We start from the raw sequence: 25,220 nt of genomic DNA on the forward strand, positions 1-25,220 counted from the left end.
CTGATTACCGAGGAAATGAAAGTCTATTCACTACTGCACAATATAAGCCCGCCTTGTTAATTCATCCAAAAGATTTCATTTCAACACCATGTACCTATATATTTATATTTATTTATGGAGGGCTCATTTTTTATTTATCGATTATCGCTGGTGTGACAGTCCTTTTAAAAAGGCTTTTTTGATAATAAGAGGCTCAGCATGTCTGGAAATGTTGCTCACATTAATTAGAAAGTTCTAGTGTCACAACAGTCAAGATTTTTTGACGTTTGTCAGTTACATATTTCAAATAAAACCGAACACGTCTGTTGCTGTTTGACAACCATTCCCCTCGTCGAACACAACGTTCACTGTAATATCAAGTCTTGTGTCACATTTCCCCTTTGTTCAAAGAGGAGGGACGCAGAGATGGGGTTCTGTCTAGATTGCAGAAAGTTTAAAACAGCCCTTTATTTTTTGTGTGCTTTGATTGCTTTCGTTTTATTAACTCCCCTGCTGCTGCTTTTACATTTTATGGTTTACTTTTTTTCTATCATTTCCTCTTTATTGGTGTCTACTTTAGTTTTTATTCTTTTCCCCCACTCCCCATCCTCATGTCTCGTCCCTGTCTCCTTCCCCGGATGCCGTTAGTGCCTTGCATCATTAAAGCTGCTTTCAGACATGCACTGAATTCCGGACTGATTTCCCTGAACTTTTCTGGAGGGGCTGTAATTGACAACACAAATTTTTTCTAAGGACATTTTCCACCACTTTTCCTGCCAGTCCCCTAGTAAAATTTCCAGAAAATATCTGACTTACCCCATGTGAGAATTCAGCAGGAAAATTTCTGGAACATTCACAGCGAGTCCAGGGCATCTGACCTAGACTTGTGTGAATGGCGACCTCCGGAAAATGTCCGATCCCAATTTCCTGACATTTTCCAGAGTTCATGTCTGAAAACGTCTCTCCCCCACTGTGGTCAGATTGTTGACCTGCACTCTTGCCCCTTCGTATGTGTTTCTTCTCCTCAGCTCTCTGTGCTTATAACAATCTTCTGGACTAAAACTCTCCATTTTGTCTCCCTGCCCCTCTTTTTGTTCCTTACATCGCACAGCTTTTTCACCCAGCAATCATGGCCTGGTCCTTTCCTGTCCTGGAAGGTCTCTGTCCAACTTTCCCCTCCTACTTTTTTCCTCTCCCTTTTTCCTTTTGATTTCACACCCATGTCTTGTCTCTTTCCTCCTCTTCTTCCTTCTCTTTCTTTCAGTGCCCAACTCTGTTCTGTCTCTGCCTGCACCAGATGCTTGAACAGTATGTGTTTTGTGCTTCATTAAACTGTCGTATGTTGCAGGGAGCCTATGAGAGCGAGCCCAGATGTGAATGTCTGTGTATTTCACTGGTTTTGATATTGGTTGTACTGCTTTAGTCGGGTCCATAAGTATTTGGACCATGACACAATTTTTCATTATTTTGACCCCCACAATGGATTTGAAATAAGGCTTTCAAAATTTCTGTAGACTTCCAGGTTTAATTCAAAGGTCAGAGTTTAACTTTTTTGTCATTTTTATACATAATCCCTCATCTTTAGATTCTACAGTCAGATTTAGAAGATTACATACTGCATGCCTTTGCTTCCTACACGCAGGTCAGGTTTTTTTGTGACTGCTGCAGGACGGTCTTTTTACAGAGGTGGTGTTTTTTTTTTAATAAGGGTTGTTCATGGTGCTGCTGCTGGTGTTGTTTGTCAGCTAGTTATTTCTGTCTGTGAGCTAAAGAGCTGCCTGCCTGTCTGTTATGCTGTTGGCTCAGCTTTGAGTGTTGTCGCTATGGCAGCACTGTGGAGTTGTGATGGCTAAGATGAGCCCTTGGACTGCAAGGCAGAACAAAAGCAACTGACAGCGGAGGCACTGGAATTTCTCTGATATCTCAACTAAATATATGTATTTTATATATATTTATGCATGAGAATTTTATGTTCCGTCTCACCCTCCAGCAGACCTGTGTGAAAGAACAGTAAATTAGGGCAAGTGAGCTGTTACCTTGGCCATGGGGGAGTTTAATTTCATGCCCTGTCCACATTACTTTACAGAAGCATATATAGAAGTTCACATTCGGTTAGCGGAAGCTTTTCTCAACAGTGTAATCTGTAGATTTCACCTCTTGTTACAGTTGTTTGCACTGTATGGAAAGTCGATCAAATGTATTGTGTAGAATCTCCAAACATTGGTGCTCACCTGACAAAGAATTTGTAAAAAAAAAGATGAACAACACTTTGCAGCCATGACTAAGAGCTGTGGTTTTCTGTGTTATTGCACATGCAAGAGGTACAAACAGAAAAAGGCAAATTTCATTTAAATTTTTTGGGATTAGGGTGGGTGGTGTGATGGGGATGTGGGCAGGAAATTCTCACCTTGGGGTGAGTGAGAGGTTGCAGCAGGTACATCTCAGCCAGAAGCTATACACACACACACACACACACACACACACACACACCAACACACCAAACACACAAACACGCACACTTGGTTAAGCTGCGTAAACAGACGTGTGTGTGTGTGTGTGTGTGTGTGTGTGTGTGTGTGTGTGTGTGTGTGTGTGTGTGTGTGTGTGTGTGTGTGTGTGTGTGTGTGTGTGTGTGTGTGTGTGTGTGTGTGTGTGTGTGTGTGTGTGTGTGTGTGTGTGTGTGTGTGTGTATATGTATGTGTGTGTGTGTGTGTATATGTATATATATGTGTGTGTATATATATGTATGTATATATGTATACATGTGTATATATATATATATATGTATGTATGTATATATGTATACATGTATATATGTATATATATGTATGTATATGTATATGTGTGTGTTGCATTCTCTAAAGGTCTGTAGGGATTTTCTTGTGCCAGTTGTCATTATTATCGCTGTCTGTCTGGTTGTGGCCGAGCACTGTTTGACCGTGTTTTCTGCAAGCCATGCCGTTTATGTTGGTGTGTGTGTGGGTGTGGGTGTCTCTGGGTGTGTGTACTGTTTCGGGGGCGAAGAGGCCAGATGCGATGTCCCAGTGCACTGATGAACTGTGACAGTTCCTGCCAAGCCCCTATCCTCCTCCTCCTCCTCCCTCCAACTCCTCTGGTTCGTTTTAGTCCTCTAACACCCCCCCCTCCTCTCTTGCTCTCTCACGACTATACTAATTGTGCTCAGAATGACAGATTGGTGGACCAATGGTGTCTGGCTGCAGCAAAACACAGAGGCACGAATTTCCTCTCTTGCACTCGTCTGTCTCCTTGTTCTCTCATTTTTGGTTTCACCCCGTCCCCCACCCCCGTCCCCTGTGTTACTGCTCTGGCATATCTTCATTTGTTATTTTGAGCTAGGGAGTTGGAGTCAGCTTTTTCTTCTCTTTCTTTCTTTCTTTTTTCTTTCTTTCTCTCATGTGCAGCAGAACAAACCCAGTGTGAACACGAGTGAGGAGAGACAGAGGTGTCTGTCTGTGCTACTCACTCACTGTGGTTGTGTGTATGTGCTTGTTGCGTCTCAAGTTTTGTGTGTGTGTGCGTCTCCTCATGCATTGTAATGCATCTGTGTGCTTATGTGGTTTAAGTAGGGTTCAGCACAGTGCTGATGGAGCACATACAGAGGTCAACTCGCTGTCCTTTATGTAAGGCAGCAGCACAATGACTATGGCTTCCCACTCTAGTCCATGCAGCCCTGCCTACTCGTCTAACCTCTCCGCAGTCCACCTCTGCGTGTGTGTGTCTATGTTGACTTTGTAGACGATTTAGTCTCGCAGCACATCTTTCATCTTTCTGCTGCTGCTGCCTCCCATAAATCATCCGTCTCTCCACCCACCTTTCTTTTCTCCCCTGTCTGCTTCTTATTTTTACTCTCACATTATTGGGTTTATTTTTGGACTGGAACATTGCACATTGATTAGCATTTCTGTAAATGCAACCGTTTCAGCGCTGGTCTGATAAATCTGGCAAAGTATGTGGGCAGTGACAATTTGCACATCTTCATACCTGTGAAAGTGAATTTGTGGATGAGTCTGGAAGGCATGTCGCAAAACAAATGACTGCACATTTCTTTGGGGAAGTTGCACAGCCTACTGAAATTTCTCATATTGTTATTTCGAACAATACCCTTAAAGTCGAATGGTTTTGTTGCTGGTTTCTGCACATGATAATGAATTCTACTTCACATCTACAAGTGCAGCCAAGACATCAAGGTCCTCTGAAACAGAGGTAGAATATGGAAATAGCAAATCTGTTGTTATAGCCTGTTGGCTAATTATCAACTGTAGTGCAACACAGAATGCTCAATTATAATGAAAGAAGACAAAGATGCAGATATTATTCAAATCCCGTCAGACATAAATTTGACACCATACCAAGCTAAAAACAAATAGCATGTGGGACCAAAAGACAAACTGACAGTGCAGAAGCTGACAGCAAAGTGTTTTTTCTTCTGTTTGAATATAATGAATCAAAATTGATACTAATTCTGAAAATAATGTTCATTCCAAATTCTTGAGACGTCTCAGGAGATACAGTTTTACAATAACCAAATCTTAAAAACAGAAAAACCCCCTCTGCTCTGAGGCGTGTTTGTGCCGCTGATAGTTTTCATCCAGTCCCCACCCGCCTCCTCCTCCTCCTCCTCACTTCGGTCTGGCCATGTCTGTGCCCTCAGCGAGCCCCCAGCCTGGCACCATGACATCCGTCGACCTCAAATTTTGGTGCAAGATGACAAGGGAGGAGGGTCGCCCCGCCGCATGACTCACTTTGTACACTATTGGCTGGACAGGGTAGATTGGTAGCCAGTATCACCCCACACTACTGGATGAATATTTCTTGGCTCCGTCGCACCATTTGGCTGTCACTGTTGAAAAAGCAAGGACTTGGCTTGCTTGTGTTTGTGTTGCTGCAGGAGACGAAGTTAGTCAAGGGGCTACATCGGAAGATAATGCGGCCGTCGCTTTCGATGGGTGTAAAGTATTCTCCACCTGTAGCCCCTTTTGAACAGAACTTGTTTTGATACATACCGTTAATGGGGAGGCCTTTGGGTTGAGATGCATGCAGTATGTTCAGTGTTATCCTCTTTCCTTTAGTAGTTGAATGTCCTCCGCAACAAATTGGAGATTTTTTTGTTAGTCTCACACTGCACTGCCGTGTCTTTCTGCAGGGTCGGGCTGACCGTCTGTCTGTTCCAAAAGATTATAAACACAACACTGCACATTTCAGCTGTACACAGTGTAGCTGCCTCGCTCAGGCAGTCATTTCATTTTAACGACATCCATATTAATGACAGCACAATCATAACATGGGCTGCCACCTGTCACAGCTGTCCCCGGTAATTTTACCTACACCAGGCTCTTAGCAGTGAATCATGAATGGAGGCTCTTTTTTGTTTTTATGGTGCTACAGGTAATTCCATTGTGAAATATGCAGTTGTTCTTGTGTCTATTGTGAGATCAGTTCCAGTCAGTTCAGTAATGACTTATTTGTATTCTGCTGTGTGGGTAATAATTCTGAAATTGTAATTTGATTTTCTATATTGTAGTACTACAACCAGCAATATCCTTCATGCTCTTGCTTCAGGAAATTCACGCCCTCTCCCTCCATCTCTTTCTCTCCCTCTTGTACAGTCTCCCTCTCTCCACTCCAACCGTCTGTAGCCATTTGATGTTCATGCATACATGATTAATTTTGTTAGGCATACAATACTAAATGTTGAGCAGTTGTATAAGAGCAAATAATGTCCACTTAGTCTGCGACACATCCGGGACACACTGGGTAAAAAACAACCCTCTAATGAATAAGCTAAATGCAAAACTACGGCCTAATACTGTACAATCCCCCAACACCGCAGTCAAACGTCAGAGAGCATGATGTGCTCCTGAGTCATGATTTCACCCTTGAAGTTCCAGAAGCTGCAAATGCTCCCAGCAGTAGCATCCACGCATTTGCAGCTCAGCCCCTGCAGCCCTGCGACACTGTACAATCCAGCCAGCGTCATGCCTCTGCAATAGTCAAAGATGATTCCTGAGCTTTAACGGGTAATTTGGAACGAAGGGAATTTACCCCAAATAGAACAGAACACCCCCCGAGGACAGTGAGAGCAAACTGTTGTTATTGGGTCATGGTTGAGACAGAGCAGTGATGCTGTCTGTAACTTTCCTACAACTGCATGATAACAGTCTATAGATGATGTACACAGAGTTTGGCTTGTTGGATTAATTTAACAATGGTAATGTTATCACTATTTGCGCCTGAGGTTTAAATCACTTCCATAGTCCAATAATTAGACCTGTCACAGTCAACCTCTTTTTCCACACAGTGTGAATAGCACTTAACTGTCAGGGGATGCTTTATATCCCCCTTTTGTAGCACTGCAGTTGATGTTGAACCTCTTGGTAGTTACAATACAAAATGGACCAGGCTCATTGTGAATTAGTGGACTGTTGATGCAATCAATTGGCACCATTGATTTGTGGCCACGCTAAGGCTATTGCTTGCTGCCCTTTAAAAACCACCACTAGTCGTTTTAAACATATTCTCCCCTCCGCTCATTTTAATTTGTCACCATAATAGGGACATTATACTTTCAGCTAAAGCTGGGCTCGGACAGAATAGGGCAGATTTAACCCAACGAGAATCGGAGGAGAGTTCTGGTCTGGAACCTTAGTCGGTACCGATGTTCAGCTCAGCCATACCTCGGGGACTTTTCATCACTGCAAAGAATTATTACCCATATAGCAAGCTGTCGTAATACACCAGTCTCCATCGCGTTTTGTTTTGTTTGCACTCATTTCAAGATCGGTCAGGATTTTAAAACTCCTGTTGTCTGAGCCCAGCTAAAGACGAAGTAAGGGTTGTCTGGTGCGTCACATTGAAGTAGGACATGGACTTGGTGTTGGGAATGTGATTGGCGGCGTGTTCCTCTCGAGTGCCTGTGTTTTTAGTTCCCTTCATTGTCTCATTTTCTTGTTTTCTAACTCCTTCACCTCTTCGTCTTCCACTCAGTCCTGCTCAGTCCCCATATACCTTCTTAAAGAGGAGGAGTAAGTACCTTTTGTCCTCCCTGTCTACTTATCCACTCCTTGTGCCTAATTGGCAGAGAGTGCTGACATTTACACTCTTTGCCCTCAGTGACACGGCTTCCCTTTCCACAGTAAAAAAAAAGCTTATTAGTTGGAAATGATTTTTCCCCCTTTTTTCTTTCCCTCTTTCTCTTGGGTTTATTCTTTCCTTTTCCCCAGTTGAGGTTATCCTGTTGATTTGACCCGGAAGATGGAGTATGCAAACACACCATCGTCCACCGTCTGGGAATTATGTTAATGTATGACATAAAGAAAAAAAGGGTTTCACTCCAGCAATGTCAGCTTGGTGAAAGTTATCCTAGTCCCCAGCAGCGGAGGGCTCAGCCCACAGCTCAGGCACAAAATGGAGGATTCCTGTCTGGCAGTTCTCCTAAAAGGCCCCATCATCCCACCGCAACTGACTTGATAGGGATGAAAGAGCCTGAAAAAAAAATCAAAAAAGCCCCGGCTGAAGCAAAATGGGGGCACATCGGCTCTTGGCTGAGCATTGTGGGATTTCCACTGGCCATGTGTGAGATTAACTCACCTCCGAGGTTCCGCACTGTGCTGACTCGTGGAGAGGGAGGAGAGCTAGGGAGCGGGATAGGAAAGATGGAGGGGTTATTCAATTCCTGCCACGGTTAATGGAAGTAATTCAAAATATATACAGTATTTCAGAAGGAATTTGTCTTACAAGGTTAAGACTTTAATGATGCCATGAGCACACGCTTGAACATACAAACACATGTTCACGCCCTCTTTGCTCCCCACGTGTCTTCTCTCCACATCCGTCTGCCCAGCTGTGCTCCACACCTGGCAGCCCCGAACAACTGGAGAGGCATTAAAAATGAATGAAAACCATTGAAGAGAAAAGGAAATGAGGAATTGAATCCCCACCCCCCCCTTTTTGTTCGTACAGAAGAGTGTTACTTCTGTTCGTATGACAGATAATGATGGCGCTCATAGAGGAGTGTGGGAGGGACAGAGGTGGCGAGCACACTGGTATTGTCATTCATAGCCTTATCCCTCCTGTTAGCGCCTGTCGTTTATTTTCCCACTGCGTCATTGTCATTTGCTGCTGTTTTTTCTCTCTCCATACCCCGCCTCTACAAAAAAGGCACCTGTCACTGTGTGTGTGTGTGTGTGTACACTGTGTGTGTTTGTCTCCTCACACTGGGAGGAACACAAAAAAAAACCCCAGCCTCCTTTGAAAATGCAAATAGGTTCTATTTGTGGCCTGCTCCTGTCAGGGAGTGGGTGAGCGTATTGAGGGAAGTTTTTGTGTGCAGCTGCGTGAGTGTATGTGTGGCATGCGTGTGTGCGTGCGTGCGTGCGTGCGTGCGTGCGTGCGTGCGTGCGTGCGTGCGTGCGTGCGTGCGTGCGTGTGTGTGTGTGTGTGTAAACGAAAATACACACGTTGTCAGATTGCCCTTATGCATCTGTTTAACACAGTGTCTCTGCCTTGGCTGTTTGCATCTGCGTGTCCTTGGTAACTGTGATTTTGTTTGTCTTTTTCTTTTTGGTGCTGTGTGTCAGTATTGACAGCAAGAGAGATGTTTGTGTCTGAGGAAGGTATGTGTGCGACTGTGCATGCCCGGAGTGCAGCCGTTCACACTCCATTATTCCAGTGAGTTCAGAGTCCACATCCTCCCTGTTGCAGGACTGAAGTTGAGGGAACAAACAAGCTGACTGTGTGCGTTTGTGTTCCTGTACCGTGTGTGTGTATGTGTGAGGTGGAGGATGTTTTTCAGAGGTCTGTTGGGCCGCGCAGCTTTGAAAGTGCAGCATGAATAACTTTCTCCTTCTCCCTGTCTGTCTTTCTTTCTCCTTCCATTTTTGTCCGCTCCCTCCCAACATCCTCTTCCTGACCCTTCTCCCCAACTTTCTTTCCCTCCATCTTGATACAGGAGAAGAACAAGGACAAAGACAAACGTTTCCGTCCGCTCTATGACATCCCCTACATGTTCGAGGCCCGGGAGTTCCTGAGGAAGAAGCTCATCGGTAAAAAGGTAAGAAGCAGCGACAGACTTTGAAAGCTCACAATCACTCTGCGCTTGTGTGTATCTGCTAGTATGTGAATGAACTTGATTGCCTCTAATTAGCTTTTTAATGAATTAAACAATGGCACTCAACAAGAGTTCCCCCAGTGGCTGTACATGCACTGCAACAACCTTTTCCCTCTCACTGGTAGCCAAACACACATTTCTGAAGCCCTGAGCGAGATATCGGTTTCTCTCCCTGTGTGTGTGAATACCAAGTACTCTCAGTAGATGCCCTGGGGCTCGGTATTAGCTCCAACGCACCCTTTAAACAAGTGGTGTTGATTTCCCCCTCTTGTGTCTATTGATCTGCTGGGTCTGTACACCTTGGGAGCCGCTATGATTTATACACATCTGACCCAGCAGAACCCAGCACTGAGCTGGAGAGCACTCGAGAGACACCCGTCGCTGCTTGAACATCAGTCCTGTTTTTGTGTTCAATTTGAATAGATGATCTACGAAATGAGGTCTGTGGTAGGGATCAGAGAGGGGGGCGGGGGGAAGAACTGGTTTAAATTCGGTGTTGTCCTTGAAATAGTGCACGTAAAACTTTTACAAGTTAGAAATGATTGTATCCAGCTGGGTACAGTTTTAAATGTGGCAAACTTTGCCTTACATATCAAGTTTTGAGCACACACAGTCGTTTTCATGACATTCTGTAAATCAGTGAGATGACATCTACATTGTCGTCATTGTCCGTGCAGAAAAAAAAAAGGGAAAAAGACTGTTGCTCACGGACTCACCCAGAGCTTTTGTCCACCAAGTGGAATGAATTCTGTTTTTCATAAAAGCGAACTGTAACACTTTGTCAGATACAAAGGGGCATTATAATGCTGTGAAAAGATTGGAGCCTTACTTGCAAATAGTTACTTGAAAAATGCAGTTGGAACTTGAGTCCAGATTGATGGAAAACTCGGTCAAAATGGTGCATTTACACTAAATCATACTGACAAAATGACTTCCCTAGTCAGACTTTATCTCCTAATTACAATGTTTTTCAGCAGACTCCAGAATATCCGATTTTGGAGCTCCGGCCTCCAGAAATCCGTTCTCTGTACATTTCCTCGGTTCGTTCTCTACCCAACAGAAACGAGCTCATTTTTAAAAGCACAAACCAAAGCACCCAGATAATAGCTGGAACAGACATCACCGTGTCACACACTTTCATGAAATGTACAGTGGTAAAAAAAATGAAATTAAAAAAAGAATTTGCTGTACTGCCCAGTAAAAACAAAAACATGCACACACACTCAAAGCCGAAAGCCAAGAGAGTTCCTTTTGGCGTTCGATACAGGAGTGAGATTCATATCCCCGTCCCAGCCTCTCATCACGGCCATTTTAATCAGCCTCATTAATGTTTTTTTAATGACAGAAAATTCAGCCGAAAGCTGGCGTTCGACGGATGAAGCGAGAATAATGATTCTGCTGTTTATATGGGATGTTTGTGTTTGGGGGATAATGTTACTGTGTGAGTGCGATGCGAACAGGGAGACTATAATTTTGTCAAGGTTTAAAAAAAGAAAAAAAAAGATACTGTACAAAATATGCCTGAAGTATGATGATGAAATGTGAATGTAGCTCAGGTTCATTATCGTGTTATCCTGCAAATATTTCACTCATTTTCAAACCGACGAGGTGCACATATCTACTCACTGTTTTAAAGGTCTCTTCATGCAAGCGCACGGATCAATCTGGGCTGTTTTTCATACCGAGTTTGATTCCACGCTATTGCTTGTTTACACTCTGGGGTGTTTCAAAAGTCAACTCAGCTAAAATGTTCCTGCGCCTCTCGCAGCCGCGGGCAGATCGCTGTTTGTTATGTTTATCGGAGAGGATGGATCTATGGATGATTTTCTACGTGTCAAAGGGAGTTAGTGTCTTAAATGTGGTAATGCATTTGTTTTTTGATTTTATTTAAGAGTGCGTCAATAGCCTTGTTTACAATCTGCATTGAATTATGATCCAGATCCAGTCACATGTGGACAGTTCTAAACGCAGGTGGGAGAAATCAAATGCAAACCCTGGCTACCTCATTAGCGCAATGACATGTTAACAGCACAACAAAACCAGAGCAACTTCTCATTTAAGTGCTCTCGCTCCAATGTCATGGGTGATGTGATCACAAGTGGACCGCTCTGATTACGTCAATTCACACCTGACATTACAATGTGTCCACACGCATGTCTCGAGTGACCACTTGTGATCAAATCTCATTTCCACGCTCGGCATTCAAATAAACATGCACGTCGTTGTTGTTTGCAAAGACCGAATGTGATGTTTTTCGCCAGTGCGGATATGACAGAGGTGTGTGGGTGGGAGAGAGGGTGAATCGATGCGCTGTGCTCAGCTCTACAATGAAATAGGATTTTACTCATTTGAAACTGCAAAAAAAAATCAATACGTGGCGGTCAATGTTAATATTATGAAGGGATGCTACAAATAAATCAATGTATATGAAATGCTGATTGAAGCCGTAGCAGGTCAGAGCTGAATAGGGCTTCCTTCAGAATGCGTCCAACTGTGGTGTGAGTGATCAGATCTCAAATGCGCGTTGGGTGCGTTCACACCTCTGCTGAAAGCCGTCCACTTGTGATTGGATCACTTGAGACGGTAAAAGCCAGGTCTAAAAAAAGGACCAGTCCACTCAGTATTTTGCTTAAATCTGCTCGGATGTTGCCTCACACTTCTCTTCTCTATCATTAAGCTGAATGCATAAATACAGTATACGCCACTGTATTCCTCTAGATTTGATAAGTATTGAAGTTGGGTCTCCCTAGCGTGTGCTTGTAGGCTCTTTGAAGTGAGTTAGGTCTAAGTGGAGAGCTCTTGCCCATTTGCCAGCGGTAAAACCTCCTCACTCTGCAAAATCAATAACGGAAGAGATCTGGAACGTTGCTCTCCTCCCATTCCTTTATTGTTGCTCAGACACAAGGCTAAAACTCTGAATTATACCCTCTGTCACAGTGTATCATCTTTTTTTCCCCGCCAATAATTGCAGAGCCCTAAAGCATTTATTGTTATTATTTTAAATCACCCATCAGCTGCCTTGGCAACAAGAAACAGTCAGTTTGGATGAAATGACCACGGGTTCAGAATGGATGATGGTTTATTAGCGAACACAAGGCTTACCCTCAAGGCTTTAATGTTTATCTAAGCGACCTCGGTTTCCTCGACGGTACACGTGTGCAGATGCACGTTCAAAGTGATTTTCTCTTTGCATGTTCTGTAGAAAAGGTGAGTTCCCCTCAGCGCTCTTACAAAGCCTAAGCAGGACCACGCCCCAGTCTTAGTCTTTTCAAAAGGCAATGTCACTGCCTTCTGGCACGTTTTCATTGGTGCCAATCAGGACCCCCCACGTCGCCTGCAGACGATGCTGGGCAGAATTGAGCAAAACCTGTAAAAAAAACAAAACAAGGTTTAAATGATAATTAAAAATTTGAAACGGTAATACTAACCTTTGGGAATTTAACTGTACTTTACTGTGGAACCGGTAGCCGTATTATTCCTAGAGAGGAGTATAGTCGACCCACTTTCTGTCATCCTGTCTTCCAACACCAAGCTCTATTGAGACAGATTTGGAGCTGTAAGCATTAGTAGGAGACTCCAAACACCACTGCTTTCCCCAAAACTCTACTCCAGAGAAGTCCACCTTTATCTTTTTCTGCTCGTTTTCTTCCCCACCACAAGCCCAGACAAAGATTTTACATCAGCAGTGAGGAAATTGGGGCTTGACCTGCTGGATTTTAAAAATGAAACACTGTGTGATCTGGGTTTTTCCTGAGGAAAAAAAAGGGGGGAAGAGAACTTGAGTTATTTACAGAGGTAGATGTCACCTCCGATTCACCGTCACACCACAAAAGGTGTATCTTTGCATCAACTTGCCTGACCGGAGCTAATCGTCCTGTCCAGTCCCAACGTTGAGTTATCAGATTGACCTACAGGTATATTCCCCTTGACAACATTCTCCATTTCAAAGCAGCAGGTACTGCCTCCGAGTGCAATTGGGAAACAAGCAGATTTCCCCCTGACTAAACCTCCGAGGACGTGACTAAGCATTAACCATGAGTCGCAGTGTGCCGAGCTAAAGCTCAAAGCCTTAATGCCACCGCTCCGCTTTAGGAGAATAAAGCAACATTAAAATGCTTTTTTTCTATTAAACCCCCTATTCCTCATATCTATAAGGAGAGCATGGTGCTTTTGATCTTTTATAAAGCATATCTAATATCCATATTCAAAAGATTGCCTTTTTTTTGGCCAAGAGGAGTCTATATTTAAATAGTCAGAAAAGAATATCGTGCAGTACCTCGTCTGGTCTTTTCACAGAAAGAGGAATTTACAGCTTCAGGTGGTTATGAAATAGTGTCCTGGGCACAGCGTCAACTCCAACAATATATACTTTATTAGTTTCATGGAGATGGAAATATTTCCCCCGCAGTAATTACAAGAGCCACATGAGACATCAGATTATCAGTTGGAGTAATTAAAGTAACAGTCATAGCATATGTTTTTGTTTTGTCATAAAAACAAAACAGAACAAAACAAAAAAAACAACTTCCTCTGAACTATCCCTTTTAGGGAGGCTAAATATGCACTGAGGCCTTTTCCCTTCTCAGTTATTCCACCTCTTTCTGTCTGTCTCCTTCCCTCTCGTATACATGTCGCCCCTACCCCCCGTTGAAATGACAGCGCTTGCATGGTGACATAATCCCAAAAAAGCTTGATTTGGCTAACTTTATAAGTAGTGCTTCTTGTGCGCCTGGGTCTCAGCCTCAGCAGAAAAAAAAAGTCCAATGGAAATGTTGCATTAAGCCACTTATCAGGGTTGAGCACATTCGGATAATCCTGCGTGCTCAAAGTTGCTCCTGTTATGCAGCTGCTTGTGTTGTACTGTTACCCCCCGAGTTTCCCCCCGCTCTTGTCGGTGTGCATGCGAGTGTGTGCATCATGCGCCGACAATGCTGTGTTTATTGGCGGGAGTCAGACTTTGTGATTTTTGACGGAAAAGCTTGAGGTGTGTGTGTGAGTGCAAGCGGATGCAAAAGTGTGTAGACCTAAGCGTCACCGAGTCCCATCGTTGAGGATCCAGATGGGGCTCCCTCTTCCTCCTCCTCCTCATTCACTTCATTTTTTCCCCTTCCAGCACAGCTCTCTTCATTAAATGATAGCCAGCTGCGATTACAGGCTGCTAAAACACTGCAACAACTTAAGCACCTCTCTTACACACGCACGCACGCACGCACACACGCGCTCGCGCTTTACCACACCTTCATTCCTTGCTTCCCCTCTTGTGCTCATTTTCTAAACCGGCATCCCTCCCTCTTCCTTGTCTTTCTTTGCCTCTTCAAGGCTCAAAGATGTCCAGAGAATCTCTCCCGTTCCAACCCAACTTTAGCTCTGTGATTGGCTGCTGTAACGGCTCAGAAAAGTATTCTTTACCCGCGCCAGCTTAACTGTGATCACGTACAGTTTCACTGAGAACCCTCACAGTGTTTAATGTGCTCTTTGATTACAAAGTGGTCCGTACCTAAAAAAAAAAAAAAAAAAAAGGCAAAGGAATCACCTTTAGGAGTTGGGTGAGACGAAAAGGCGCTTATGTCAGTTTGAGAAAAACCTAAAACCTCCTACAGGTTATCAGGATAAGCAGCCTGTCGCTGTGTTCCTCATGCTGAGCCCATACGAGGCGGTGATTACTGTTGGCCCCACTACAGCACGGCACAGTTATCCTTACAATATCATATTTCAGCATGAGTTGCCTGCGAAAGCTTTGTCAAGTAAGAACCCCTAAAGCAGGGGGTTCGTCTTGCTTTAGTAAAAAATATGTTTTTAATATTAGTTGTAACTTTTCCATGCATACACCTTGATACACGTGAGGAATCGGGACATGCCGATAATTCCGCTGCCGAAAGCAGTGATGTTTTTGGTTTACAGTCATCAACACGCCAACTTGCTCACTGTGAATTTTTTACATTGACTCACTCCAGAAATTTTACTTTTGCACTGGAAAAATGTCCGGATAAACATTTGTGGACGTTTGCGATTCAGCCCCTCAGGAGATTTTCATGGAGATGTCCCATCTTGAGTGCATGTCTCAAAGCAGCTACACATACTTCCTTTGGCTCCATGTAAGGAATATAAACATGGAGGAGACAGTCTCATACATTGTGTACATCCAACAGATACCATCACATTATCAAGAATGATTTTATTCTTTACACACAAACTGCTGTTACACGTGCAAACACGTCACGAATCCTTTGGCAGAGCAAACCGAATCTCAAAAAAACATGTCTTCTTGCTCTTGTCCTGCTGTCCTTGTCCTTATCATGCCCCCACTCTCTAATCCATCCACTGCCTCCTACCCCGCCATCTCACTCTCCTCTGGGTTCTTCTTATAGATAGCTTTGCCTTATCAGGAGATCTGTTAGATGGCCCGTGGAGAATGGGCTCGGAACTCCTCTAATCTAACATCGCCTGGTCAAAGTTTAGAATCTGTCATCACCCCCGCTTAATGGGGAACAACTGGTGTTCTGGTTTCACAGCTCATAGTATCCAGCTTTGTATTTTGTCTGTTAAATTGTTTTTGTGTTGGCCTCCTCATTTTCATCTCATCTCATTTTGCGCTCCCCAGCCAACTTGTGGTCCTCCTGTTTTTCACTGTAGCACTTTGAGATTGCTTTTAGCAATGAAAATTCCTATATAAATGAAATTTATTATTATTATTATTATTGCTTTGTTTGCCTCCCATCCATTACCTTTTCCTGGCCAATGCGCAGCCATTGAACACAAAAGTAACCAAGAAACAATGCAGAATGTTTTTTCTGCTTCTATATTTTAATGGCTTCACTTTTCAATAAGGCTGAATAGACATGAACCTCTTTCGTGATTGGGCCAAATAGAAGAGCTTTGATGAGGTCGGGGTAGAATTATTTCCTTTGATGAAAAACTGAATTGGTTATTTTCACAGCTACAAAATGTTTGAAATTGAGTGGGGGGTTTTAAAAACTCTGCATGAAAATATTGTCTCTGCTTGGATGTAAGATTAAACAAAAATTGAAAATGGTTTGTAGATGTTAATTTCAGATTTTTATTCTCCATTTGGTTTCATCTTTTGAGATCATATCCCTGCACAGCAAAAATACTTTTGTCTGTTCATTACTCAACTAACTGAACTGAAACTCCATTGTTGAGTGACATTAGTAAGTTACCCACACCTTTTATTCTTCTGTTATAAAGCAGCTTCAAAAACATAATCTTTTGTATTTGGCAGCGCAGCCAACTGTGGCTTTTGGAAAACCATAATCCGTCTCCCGGTATCCTTTTATCTCCCACCTGCTCTTAAAATGCAGACAACACCTCCTGCTGAACAATTCACTACAGCGCATACATTTTTTTGCCTCGACAGAAGCGCCTCTCTTCCTCTGCTCACGTCACCGTGTCCTCATCTTGTCCGTCTTAAAGACAAGTCCACGTCATTCAGTGTCATGGTTGGCATCCCTTTCACGTCTCCTGTAATAGGCCTGTCTGCGTCGCCTCCCTTTGACTATTGTCTCCGCTATGATGCTGTGCAGAGCCAGTCTCCCCACGTTGTTTGTTCCCTCCGACACGTTGGACACATGGCTCTTAACCTGCCGATTGTGTGCACTCTCATTGCAGCCGGTGCTGTCTGCCATTGTCTGGTCCTCTCCCCACAGTGCTACCTGATGTGACTCACACCGAGTGGGCGGGGGTTGACCTTGAGAACTCGGACAAACACACACACACACACACAACTGGGAATGCTCCCAACAATAATTATTACCGTAACTGCTGTTGCCTTCTTTTTTGTCTCGGTCCACTTGCCGTGTTTTTTTGACCTTTTCCCTGCTCTTGTGCCACTTCAGGTCAACGTGACAGTGGACTACATCAGAGCAGCTACTGGCCCAGGAGAAAGCACCCCAGCCTTCTCAGAACGCACCTGTGCTACAGTCACAATTGGCGGCATGTAAGTTATGAACCCTGAGAATCCACTCTTTTGTAGGTCTATACCATTAGCTTCCTGTAGGAGTCCGTCCTCACTGACAGATCGTACAGTCTGTGATTTGCCAGTGAGCTGTAGCCAGCAAATTTCATTTCATCACACACACGCCGTCTCCCCGTGTAAAACTTTAAAAGTTTGATGCGAGACGATGACACGGAACAGTCATTTGTAAATGCTCAGAACTTTCAAATCTCCCCGTGAATCACAAAGCAACCTGAAAGGGCTCGGTTGTATTTTAATTTTCATGAGAAGGGGTCGTCTCACTGCAGGCAATTATTGTCTATCTACAAACACGGCTTTGAAGGAATCTGGTTTATTTGTTTGAAAACTTGTTTCCCCACACAAAATGTTCAGAGGTTCTAATTTATTCAGTCCGGGACAGAAGAGCTTTAATGTCACTTGACATCAAATGAACCCTCAGAAGTCTGATCTCACTCAAAAAAACCCCAAACAGTTGAAAGCTACATTCATCATCAGGGTTTCTCCATCTGTATCAGTCGAGGCACTGTCACATGGAAACATGGGTCCCTCTTCGTCAGCGACCCTGTCGTATCCGACAAAACCTCCTTACACAGCGGTCACGACCTGGCCTGCACCCCAGTATTGACCAACTGCTACAGAGACAACAGTTGGCAAGGCCCCCGCATGATTACAGAGGGCAGGGGGCAAGGCGGTCAGTGGGTTGGATGTTTTTGACCTTTTTTTGACCCTGCCGTATGTTGTAATGTATTATTCTCAATTTTCCTCCTTGTGGTCGGAGACTTACAAATTAATGACAGCTAAGGAATCAAATGAACACAATCTATGTAAGAAGCAATAGTTGGTAAGATACAATAATAAATTGAATGGATAAACTTTTGTTTTGGAAGAAATGTGTGCTGCTTGACACTTTGCGAGTTATAAAACCCTGCTACACTAAAAGCAACGTGGAGGTGATGAGGACGAAGGCTTGCAGCAGACACCTCACTCAGTTTTCTATTTAAATATTGATGTGGGTGCAGGAAAAGCGCAATAAAAACATTTTTATTGGTGACAACCAGTGTTCTTGGCGTGTCGGCGCCTGTCACACGGGGACAGACGAATGCACTCGGTGACACAAGCTCGTTTCAGGAGACTTTTCTTCTCGTCCCTTCATTTTTTTCTCCCACACACTGAACTAGAACACCGATGTCCAAGGGCTAGCCACAAAGTGCTGCATTGAGTCCAACAATACCCCCTCCCCTGTTCTGCCCTTCATCTGCTCTCCTGTACATCAGCGACGCAGCGAGAAAGTGGTTAGTCAAGTGTGCAAAGTCAACATTTAAGTGACCTTTGGTCCTTAGCAAAGCCACCTTTGGGATTCGTCATGTTCTTATTTTCTTTTTTTTGTTGAGCCAGCTCCCACAGAAATTCTGCATGCGGCCACTTCATTTTGCTTGTTGTTTTTATTAAAACTCTCTTTCTCTCTCCCCCCCCCCCCCCTTTTCTCCAGCAACATAGCGGAGGCTCTGGTCAGTAAAGGCCTCGCCACGGTCATCAGATACAGACAGGATGACGACCAGCGCTCCTCCCACTATGACGAGCTGCTTGCCGCAGAGGCCAGGTGAGGAACACACACACACACACACACACACACACACACACTTTCTTTCACACTCACCCTCTCCCTTTAAAGCCACATGGCATATTTTTGTTTTGCTTCAATAAATTTTTTTTTAAAACAACCTTGCAATGCCCATACACTTCCTTAATCTCTTTCATAGAGACACCCAGTCACACTCTACCACGAGTTGTGAATGACCTTAACAAATTTTGCTCCTGGGAAGTGAAAGGGAATTGAATATGACCTTGAGTTTTTTTTATATTTTTATTGCTTTTACATTTGCTCCTACATCCAACATGACACAGGTGAAGCGGCTCAGACTTCCATAACTGTTCTTGGATTTTCCCCAGGAAACATGTTCTTGCTGCATATTCTCTCATACATGTATTGGCCTTTTTTTTATTACTATATATACAATTTTTTTACTTTACATACATGCCTGGACTCACATATACCTTTCCATTTGCCTGATGCGAATTCAGAGGCTCTCTTTACACAGGCCCTATGAATATAATTATGGGAAGGTGCAGTGGAGAGATTTAGTACGTGCTTTATTACTCTGCCACAGATTAAGATCTGCTGGCTATAGGTAGAGCAGATGAAGGCACAGCCTCTTTTTTTTTTTTTACAAGACTAACTTTCTCTCCCCTTTTCTCTCGTGCAGTGTCACTGCTCACCCGCCCTCCTTCCTCTGCTCTGCACCTCCTCCTGATTTCTTCCTCCCTTTGCACATTTTGTCCTTATTTCTCCACCATTGCCATTTCCAGATTTGTCCTTCTTTGGCCTTGCTCTTCTGTGTCTTCTTTTCTCCCACTTCCCTCCCCCCCCGCTCTTTCTTTCTTTCTTGCTCACTCTCTGTCTCTCTGTCCCTAGTGGGGTCTTATTAGAGTTGATGAGAGGTTTCTGTCTATAGCCTTGGTTTTATTTTTAGTCCCCTCCGCACGTGGCCAATGGCCCGCAGCGTTCAAGGAACCTCCTCCTGGCTGTTAAATGCACACACATATATATATATATATACATGCTTTCATAAATGCACAGAAGCAATGGTGTGTGCATCCCAGTGACCGCAGAGGTAGCATGATTCCCCTCAGCAGCCGCGACCACAGTGGTCATCTTCATCTCATTCGGCCCTTGAGGCTTTTTTTACGGCAGCGATCACAGCACCAGTCATCATTGCTAAACCCCGAGCTGCTTCTAAAGAAGCAACCAATGCCTCTCCACTTCGCCTCATCCCTCCATTCTGGCAATCATTTCTCTTTCCGGTGTAATTTCTCTACCGCCGATTCGCCTTTTCATCGCAAGACTATAGATTATCAAGGTCGGGGGGGAAAGAAAAAAAGTCCTGCCTCTGGTGCTTCCAATTGAGCCATAATGGCAGTTCGGGGGGAAAAGAAACTGGCATAAATTGACATTGTACTCTCCCTCCTACTATAAACTGTAGTAACTCAAAGAGCTCTCATTTCTCCAGGTCTTTTGAGCCTCAGGCCTTCTACTGTCTCAACGATTATAATGGGGCTTGAGCTATATGTTGGTGATGTGTGTTATGTGGTTTGACTATAGGGCCATCAAGAACGGAAAAGGCCTGCACAGCAAGAAGGAGGTCCCCATCCACAGAGTGGCTGATATCTCTGGGGTAGGTTTCCCTTTATTTTTTTAGCATATGTATCCACAGGAAATGCTACACAAGGGACTGAACGCTTTCCCATTATGTGTATAATAAGGTAAACACTGGATATCATTTGAATTTTTAAATGTGGACTCTCTCTCCCTCATGACTCTCGGATGCGTCAGGCCCTAACTTGCCCAAAAGCCACTGCCTCGTTCTATCACACACAGTAAATCTCAGAAGACGATCAATAATCCCCGCGTCACCCTGCTCCCCGTCTCTGATCCTCACAGCCGAATTCTTCATCTCAAAGAAACGGAGCGTCCTCTTAAAAAAAGAAGAAATCAGCACCATTAATAAAACCATCAGTGGTGCTCGGTCCTAGCTTGTTTACGTGTGCCCAGGGGCTTGATGGAAGCATCGTTTGGCTAATGAAGCCTGATTGGGAGAACTCACCAAATGAACATTAGTGCAGGAAACCCATAAAATCTGAGTAACGAGTAATGAGCGATTGGTACATTCATTTTAAGCATGTTGTTTGTGTAATGGGAGCAAGAAGCAGTTTTTCCTTTAAATGTGATCACTGTGATATGTTTTTTCTTGACTTCTGTTCACCCCAGGCCAACACTCTCCTTCAAACTGAGGCTACATCCGTACGACTACATTTTAAATCTTAGAAAATCTTTAAAACTATAACGATCTCCGTCCACACGTAGCGTTTGACCAATCACGTACACTGAGCATGTGCGTACTAGTAACAGGAAGCAGATTGTCTACTCTGCAGTCTGTCGCTTAGTTACAGAAAATTCAAGGTCAGCTTGTACTTGAAGTGTTTACAACATTTTGCCTTCACCACTTGTATCAGAGTAGTGACAGATAAATCTCTTTGATTTGCCCGTTCATATTATTACGCAATAACGGAGTTTTCAAACTGAAACGGAGCCATCAGCGTGTCCACACTCCTGTTTTAGGTGCTCAAAAAGTCTGTTGAAGTGTGGACCGCATGCTTTTGTTGTTTTACAAATGTCTGATACTCTCTTAAAAACTCCTTTTTTCATTTCCGAAAGTTTTTGTGTGTTTCAGATGACAAATCCAGCTCTTTAAGTTCATTATGCAACACCATGAGTGTAGTCCTCCAGATTGCCACAAAGCACTTTCATACTCAGGTTCAGCCTTTGATTCACCATCTATTTTTGTTTGTACCTTTTGATAATCCACCGGATGGTCTCTACTGCGAACGACTCAAGATTGAACTTCAGAAACATTAGCGCCTCATTGTCTCTCTCACTTGAGCTCTCTTCTAGTACTTGTATGCACTCGAGAGATCTTGGGTTAAATCAGTCAGGCTCTTTTTCTGTATTATCCCTTTTTTTTTTTTTTTAAAGTTCAAGAGTGGTTCATCTCATTCGGTGGTCATGAACACGCTCTATACGTCGCTGTTTTTTAAGTGTCATCAGCTTACATTTGAAAAAATTAACCCGTCTCTTTATCACCAATTAGATTTTAGAGTCAGATGTTCCACATTGTCTCTTGTGTTGGCGGGGGAATTGTTGTGCTGACTGAGTAACTCCCATGACTCTTAGGGAGTTTTAGTGCCTTCTACTTATAACCCCCCCACCCTTTAACTGGCTAAATTGACCATATCATGTGTAGCAATGACTTGGGAGTAGTTGCAGGGCGAAGTGCTTAATAATTAATTTACTTTAATAACACACACACACACACACAGAAAAAAATGCAATATATGCCACACCCTATGTCAAGACTTCACACGTCTAACTCATTAAAACCTGCGCCAGTACCCGAGCAGATGTTTGTGCATTTTCAAGAAGATTGTGCCGGTCATGTCTTTTTGTGTGTGACACGCACATCAGCACCGAGGAGCCCCTCTCTAAACGCTCGCTCATTAGCGCCACCCTGTCAGCAGTTCAGGTCAGTGCTGCTGTTGTGTGCAGCACTAGCTCCTCCCCTGCTCTCAACGTCTCTGTCCGTCTCCAAAAAGGACACAGCGGATTTGCAGCACAGTCCAGGACCGTTGCCAGTCACTGTGTGTGTGTGTGTGTGTGTGTGTGTGTGTGTGTGTGTGCTGCACACACCCGCATGCACCAGTTGTTTGGCTATAGGCTAATGTAATGAGCATTCTTATAAAAGGACCAAAATAGCATCACTAACTCCCACCCACCCCCACCACATGCGTCCCCCTCCCTCTCCTCTTTTCTTCTCCTTCCTCCGCTCCTCTGCGATACACACCCACACGCAACTTTACACGTGCAAAGGCGCGTTCTTCCGACGCACATGGAAAACACACACACACACACACACACACACACCGTATATACGTCAGCATCCCTTTAGCTCAGCGGTGAGGGTTTGCAGAAAGGGGATTATGTACATTGAGTGGGATGCAGTCACAAATAGAGCAGAGATGTGTTTATAAACGTAAAGTGTAGGAGAACGACAGGTGGTGGGAGGAGAGTGGATAAAGCACTTGACTCACCTCGTACCTTTAAAGATTGCATAATGAGGTCCTCTCCTCTAGCACGTCTCTTCCTTTTTTTCCTTTTCTTTTTTCTGAACCAAGTTAGACTGCACAGCCCACACACTGCAGGTGTGGCAAATGTGTGTTTGTGTGTACGAGAAAATGTTTGGTTTAGTTGTCTCCCACTCGAGGGACTATTTTGGGCTGAAGTGGGAGGAGTTCAGGTGGCGCATCTGAAGCACATAGCCCTTTAGTCGCATGCCCCACTGGTCGTGTGTGTGTGTTTTGCATGATGTCTGTAGACCATCTTTTTCCTGATACAGCTTTATTTGTTGTTTGTTAAAGAGAACCTCATCTCAGTCTACTGTAGAAAAAGGGGAAACACATCTGTTTCCTTTCTTGAACTCTGTCCTTCCCTTTTCCTTTGCTTCCACTCCCATGTTCACACACACACACACACACGCACACACACACACACACACTGCCGTGACTCACTGGTCTGTAGTGCTTGTATGCTCATGCCTGGAGTAAGCACATATCATATCATTATTATTATTATCATTTTTTTTAATCATTTATGAAACTTCCCCTGCTCCTGCATCACCAGCCCTACTTGAAATACTCATGATTAAGCTCCGCTAGTAATTTTGGCCTGGGCACTCCAATAAGCCTGTGACTCACCCCTGCAGAAGGAGATGGAGGCAGGAAGGGAGAGATTAATTTTTTTTTCACTGCGTGATATTTGAGACGTGTCAATGAGAAGCACTGCGGACTTTATTAGGCCAGAAAAAAGGGGAAAAGCCCACAGATTATGTCATCAATAAACATATTTTCTTTGTCTTGTCTGTTTTGTTAACTTTATATTTGGCTGTGTGCTGCAGTATCCAGCTTGTTTTAAAATGTGATCACCAATCTTATCAACACTCTTTATTTAGCTACTAAGAAAAGTTATATGTACACTGTTTAATGGCATATCTGTCTCTTTCATTGTCCTTTCAGGAGACACAGAAAGCCAAGCAGTTCCTGCCCTTCCTACAGAGGGCTGGCCGGTCAGAAGCGGTGGTAGAATACGTCTTTAGCGGCTCCCGCCTCAAGCTGTACATGCCCAAAGAAACCTGCCTCATCACATTCCTCCTTGCCGGTGGGTAAATCTTTCACCTTACCTATGAGTCCAACTGACTCACTGCTGGTTCTGTTTATTAGGTGTCAGTTGCTGGCAATTGGCGTATATTTAAAAAAAAAAAAATTCGACAAAGGCTATTTTTGATGTGTGCGTGTGTTTTGCAGCTTGTACAGTGCATTCAGAATGTTCCACCTTGTGACACCTGCCAGCCCTCACCACACCACTCTGCACACTTAGCGGCTAGCCTCAACTACACCAATCAGAGCAGACTGGGCATCACTTGTAGGCGGGCCTTTAAAAGACAGAAACTGAAACCAAGAGAGAGGCTGGAAAGAGGAGCTGCAGGAATAGACCATATGAGGAATCTGATGTTTTCCAAACATTAGAGCATCTAAACCTTTTCAAGTTATAACCCAAATTAAAATTATGAACCTGAGCATATGAGCATATCCATTAATAGGTTTTTAACAATGTATGAATTTGATATTTCCTTTAAATTGGTTGACGCACAACACCTACTTGTTCCAGCCTCTTTTTTTCTATTCCCTGCAGTCTCAACGTTTACGAGAAGGTCATGTGGTGAAAACTTGATATCTCCTCAGAATGTAAAGTCGCACCGTTTGGCATTCAGCAGGAGTCACTTTTTCCTGCCTGAAAGTTTCTTTCCGTTCGGGTTCCACCTGATTGGCAATAGAAGGGCACAGAGGACAGATACTGTAACGAATTTGGAAACAAATAGAACCAGAACATGTAGCCGATTAGTCTATGGACAGAAATGCACTGTCAACTTTGTTGTTGGAACATGAGATCAAAACGATGAATCTGGAAATTGATGGAAACTTGGAATGAAATAGTCGCAGCCCCTACAAATGAATATGTCCGCTCTTGTAGTCGTTTAGCCTGAGAGAACAACAGTGTTAAGTCGAGGGCAAGATGCAGATTGGATGAAATACACAGTGTTTGATAGCCGGTCCAGTCATTTATTTCTTCCCCTCCACCGTCTCGACAGTTTGCTCTAGTAATAAAAACACTGAGACTGTATCTTGGCAGCAGACAATGATTTGCACATCCTCTCCCATCATGGGAATGGCCCGAGTGTGTATCCCGTCCACTGCGGATGATGCTCTTTGTTACCGTTTTGCAACAGAATCCATTTCGATCAGACGTACAGTTCCTCTCCATTTCCAGCTGGATGAACACCATATACTTCTGACAAACACTCGGATTCCGTGTAATTATGCGTGACTGAATTGTTGATGCATTAATTAATTTTGTAATTGTCTCCGCTTTCCGCTGATGGGTTTCGTAATTAACATTTTTTGGTTTTGTCCGCT

General features: G+C 43.8%; 1 protein-coding gene across 1 annotated transcript in view; it reads left to right on the forward strand.

The window, feature by feature from the left end:
* snd1 (staphylococcal nuclease and tudor domain containing 1) overlaps nucleotides 1–25,220 on the forward strand; it is a 157,028-nt gene that overhangs the window by 18,061 nt on the left and 113,747 nt on the right. The window contains exons 11-15 of the mRNA XM_035648341.1: nucleotides 8,948–9,049; nucleotides 16,960–17,060; nucleotides 18,568–18,678; nucleotides 20,239–20,311; nucleotides 23,763–23,904. Of these exons, the coding sequence (XP_035504234.1) occupies nucleotides 8,948–9,049; nucleotides 16,960–17,060; nucleotides 18,568–18,678; nucleotides 20,239–20,311; nucleotides 23,763–23,904 (529 nt within the window). The remainder of the gene's footprint in view (nucleotides 1–8,947; nucleotides 9,050–16,959; nucleotides 17,061–18,567; nucleotides 18,679–20,238; nucleotides 20,312–23,762; nucleotides 23,905–25,220) is intronic.

The sequence above is a fragment of the Scophthalmus maximus genome, chromosome 12 (genome assembly GCF_022379125.1).
Source record: "Scophthalmus maximus strain ysfricsl-2021 chromosome 12, ASM2237912v1, whole genome shotgun sequence".
Classification (NCBI taxonomy): domain Eukaryota; kingdom Metazoa; phylum Chordata; class Actinopteri; order Pleuronectiformes; family Scophthalmidae; genus Scophthalmus; species Scophthalmus maximus.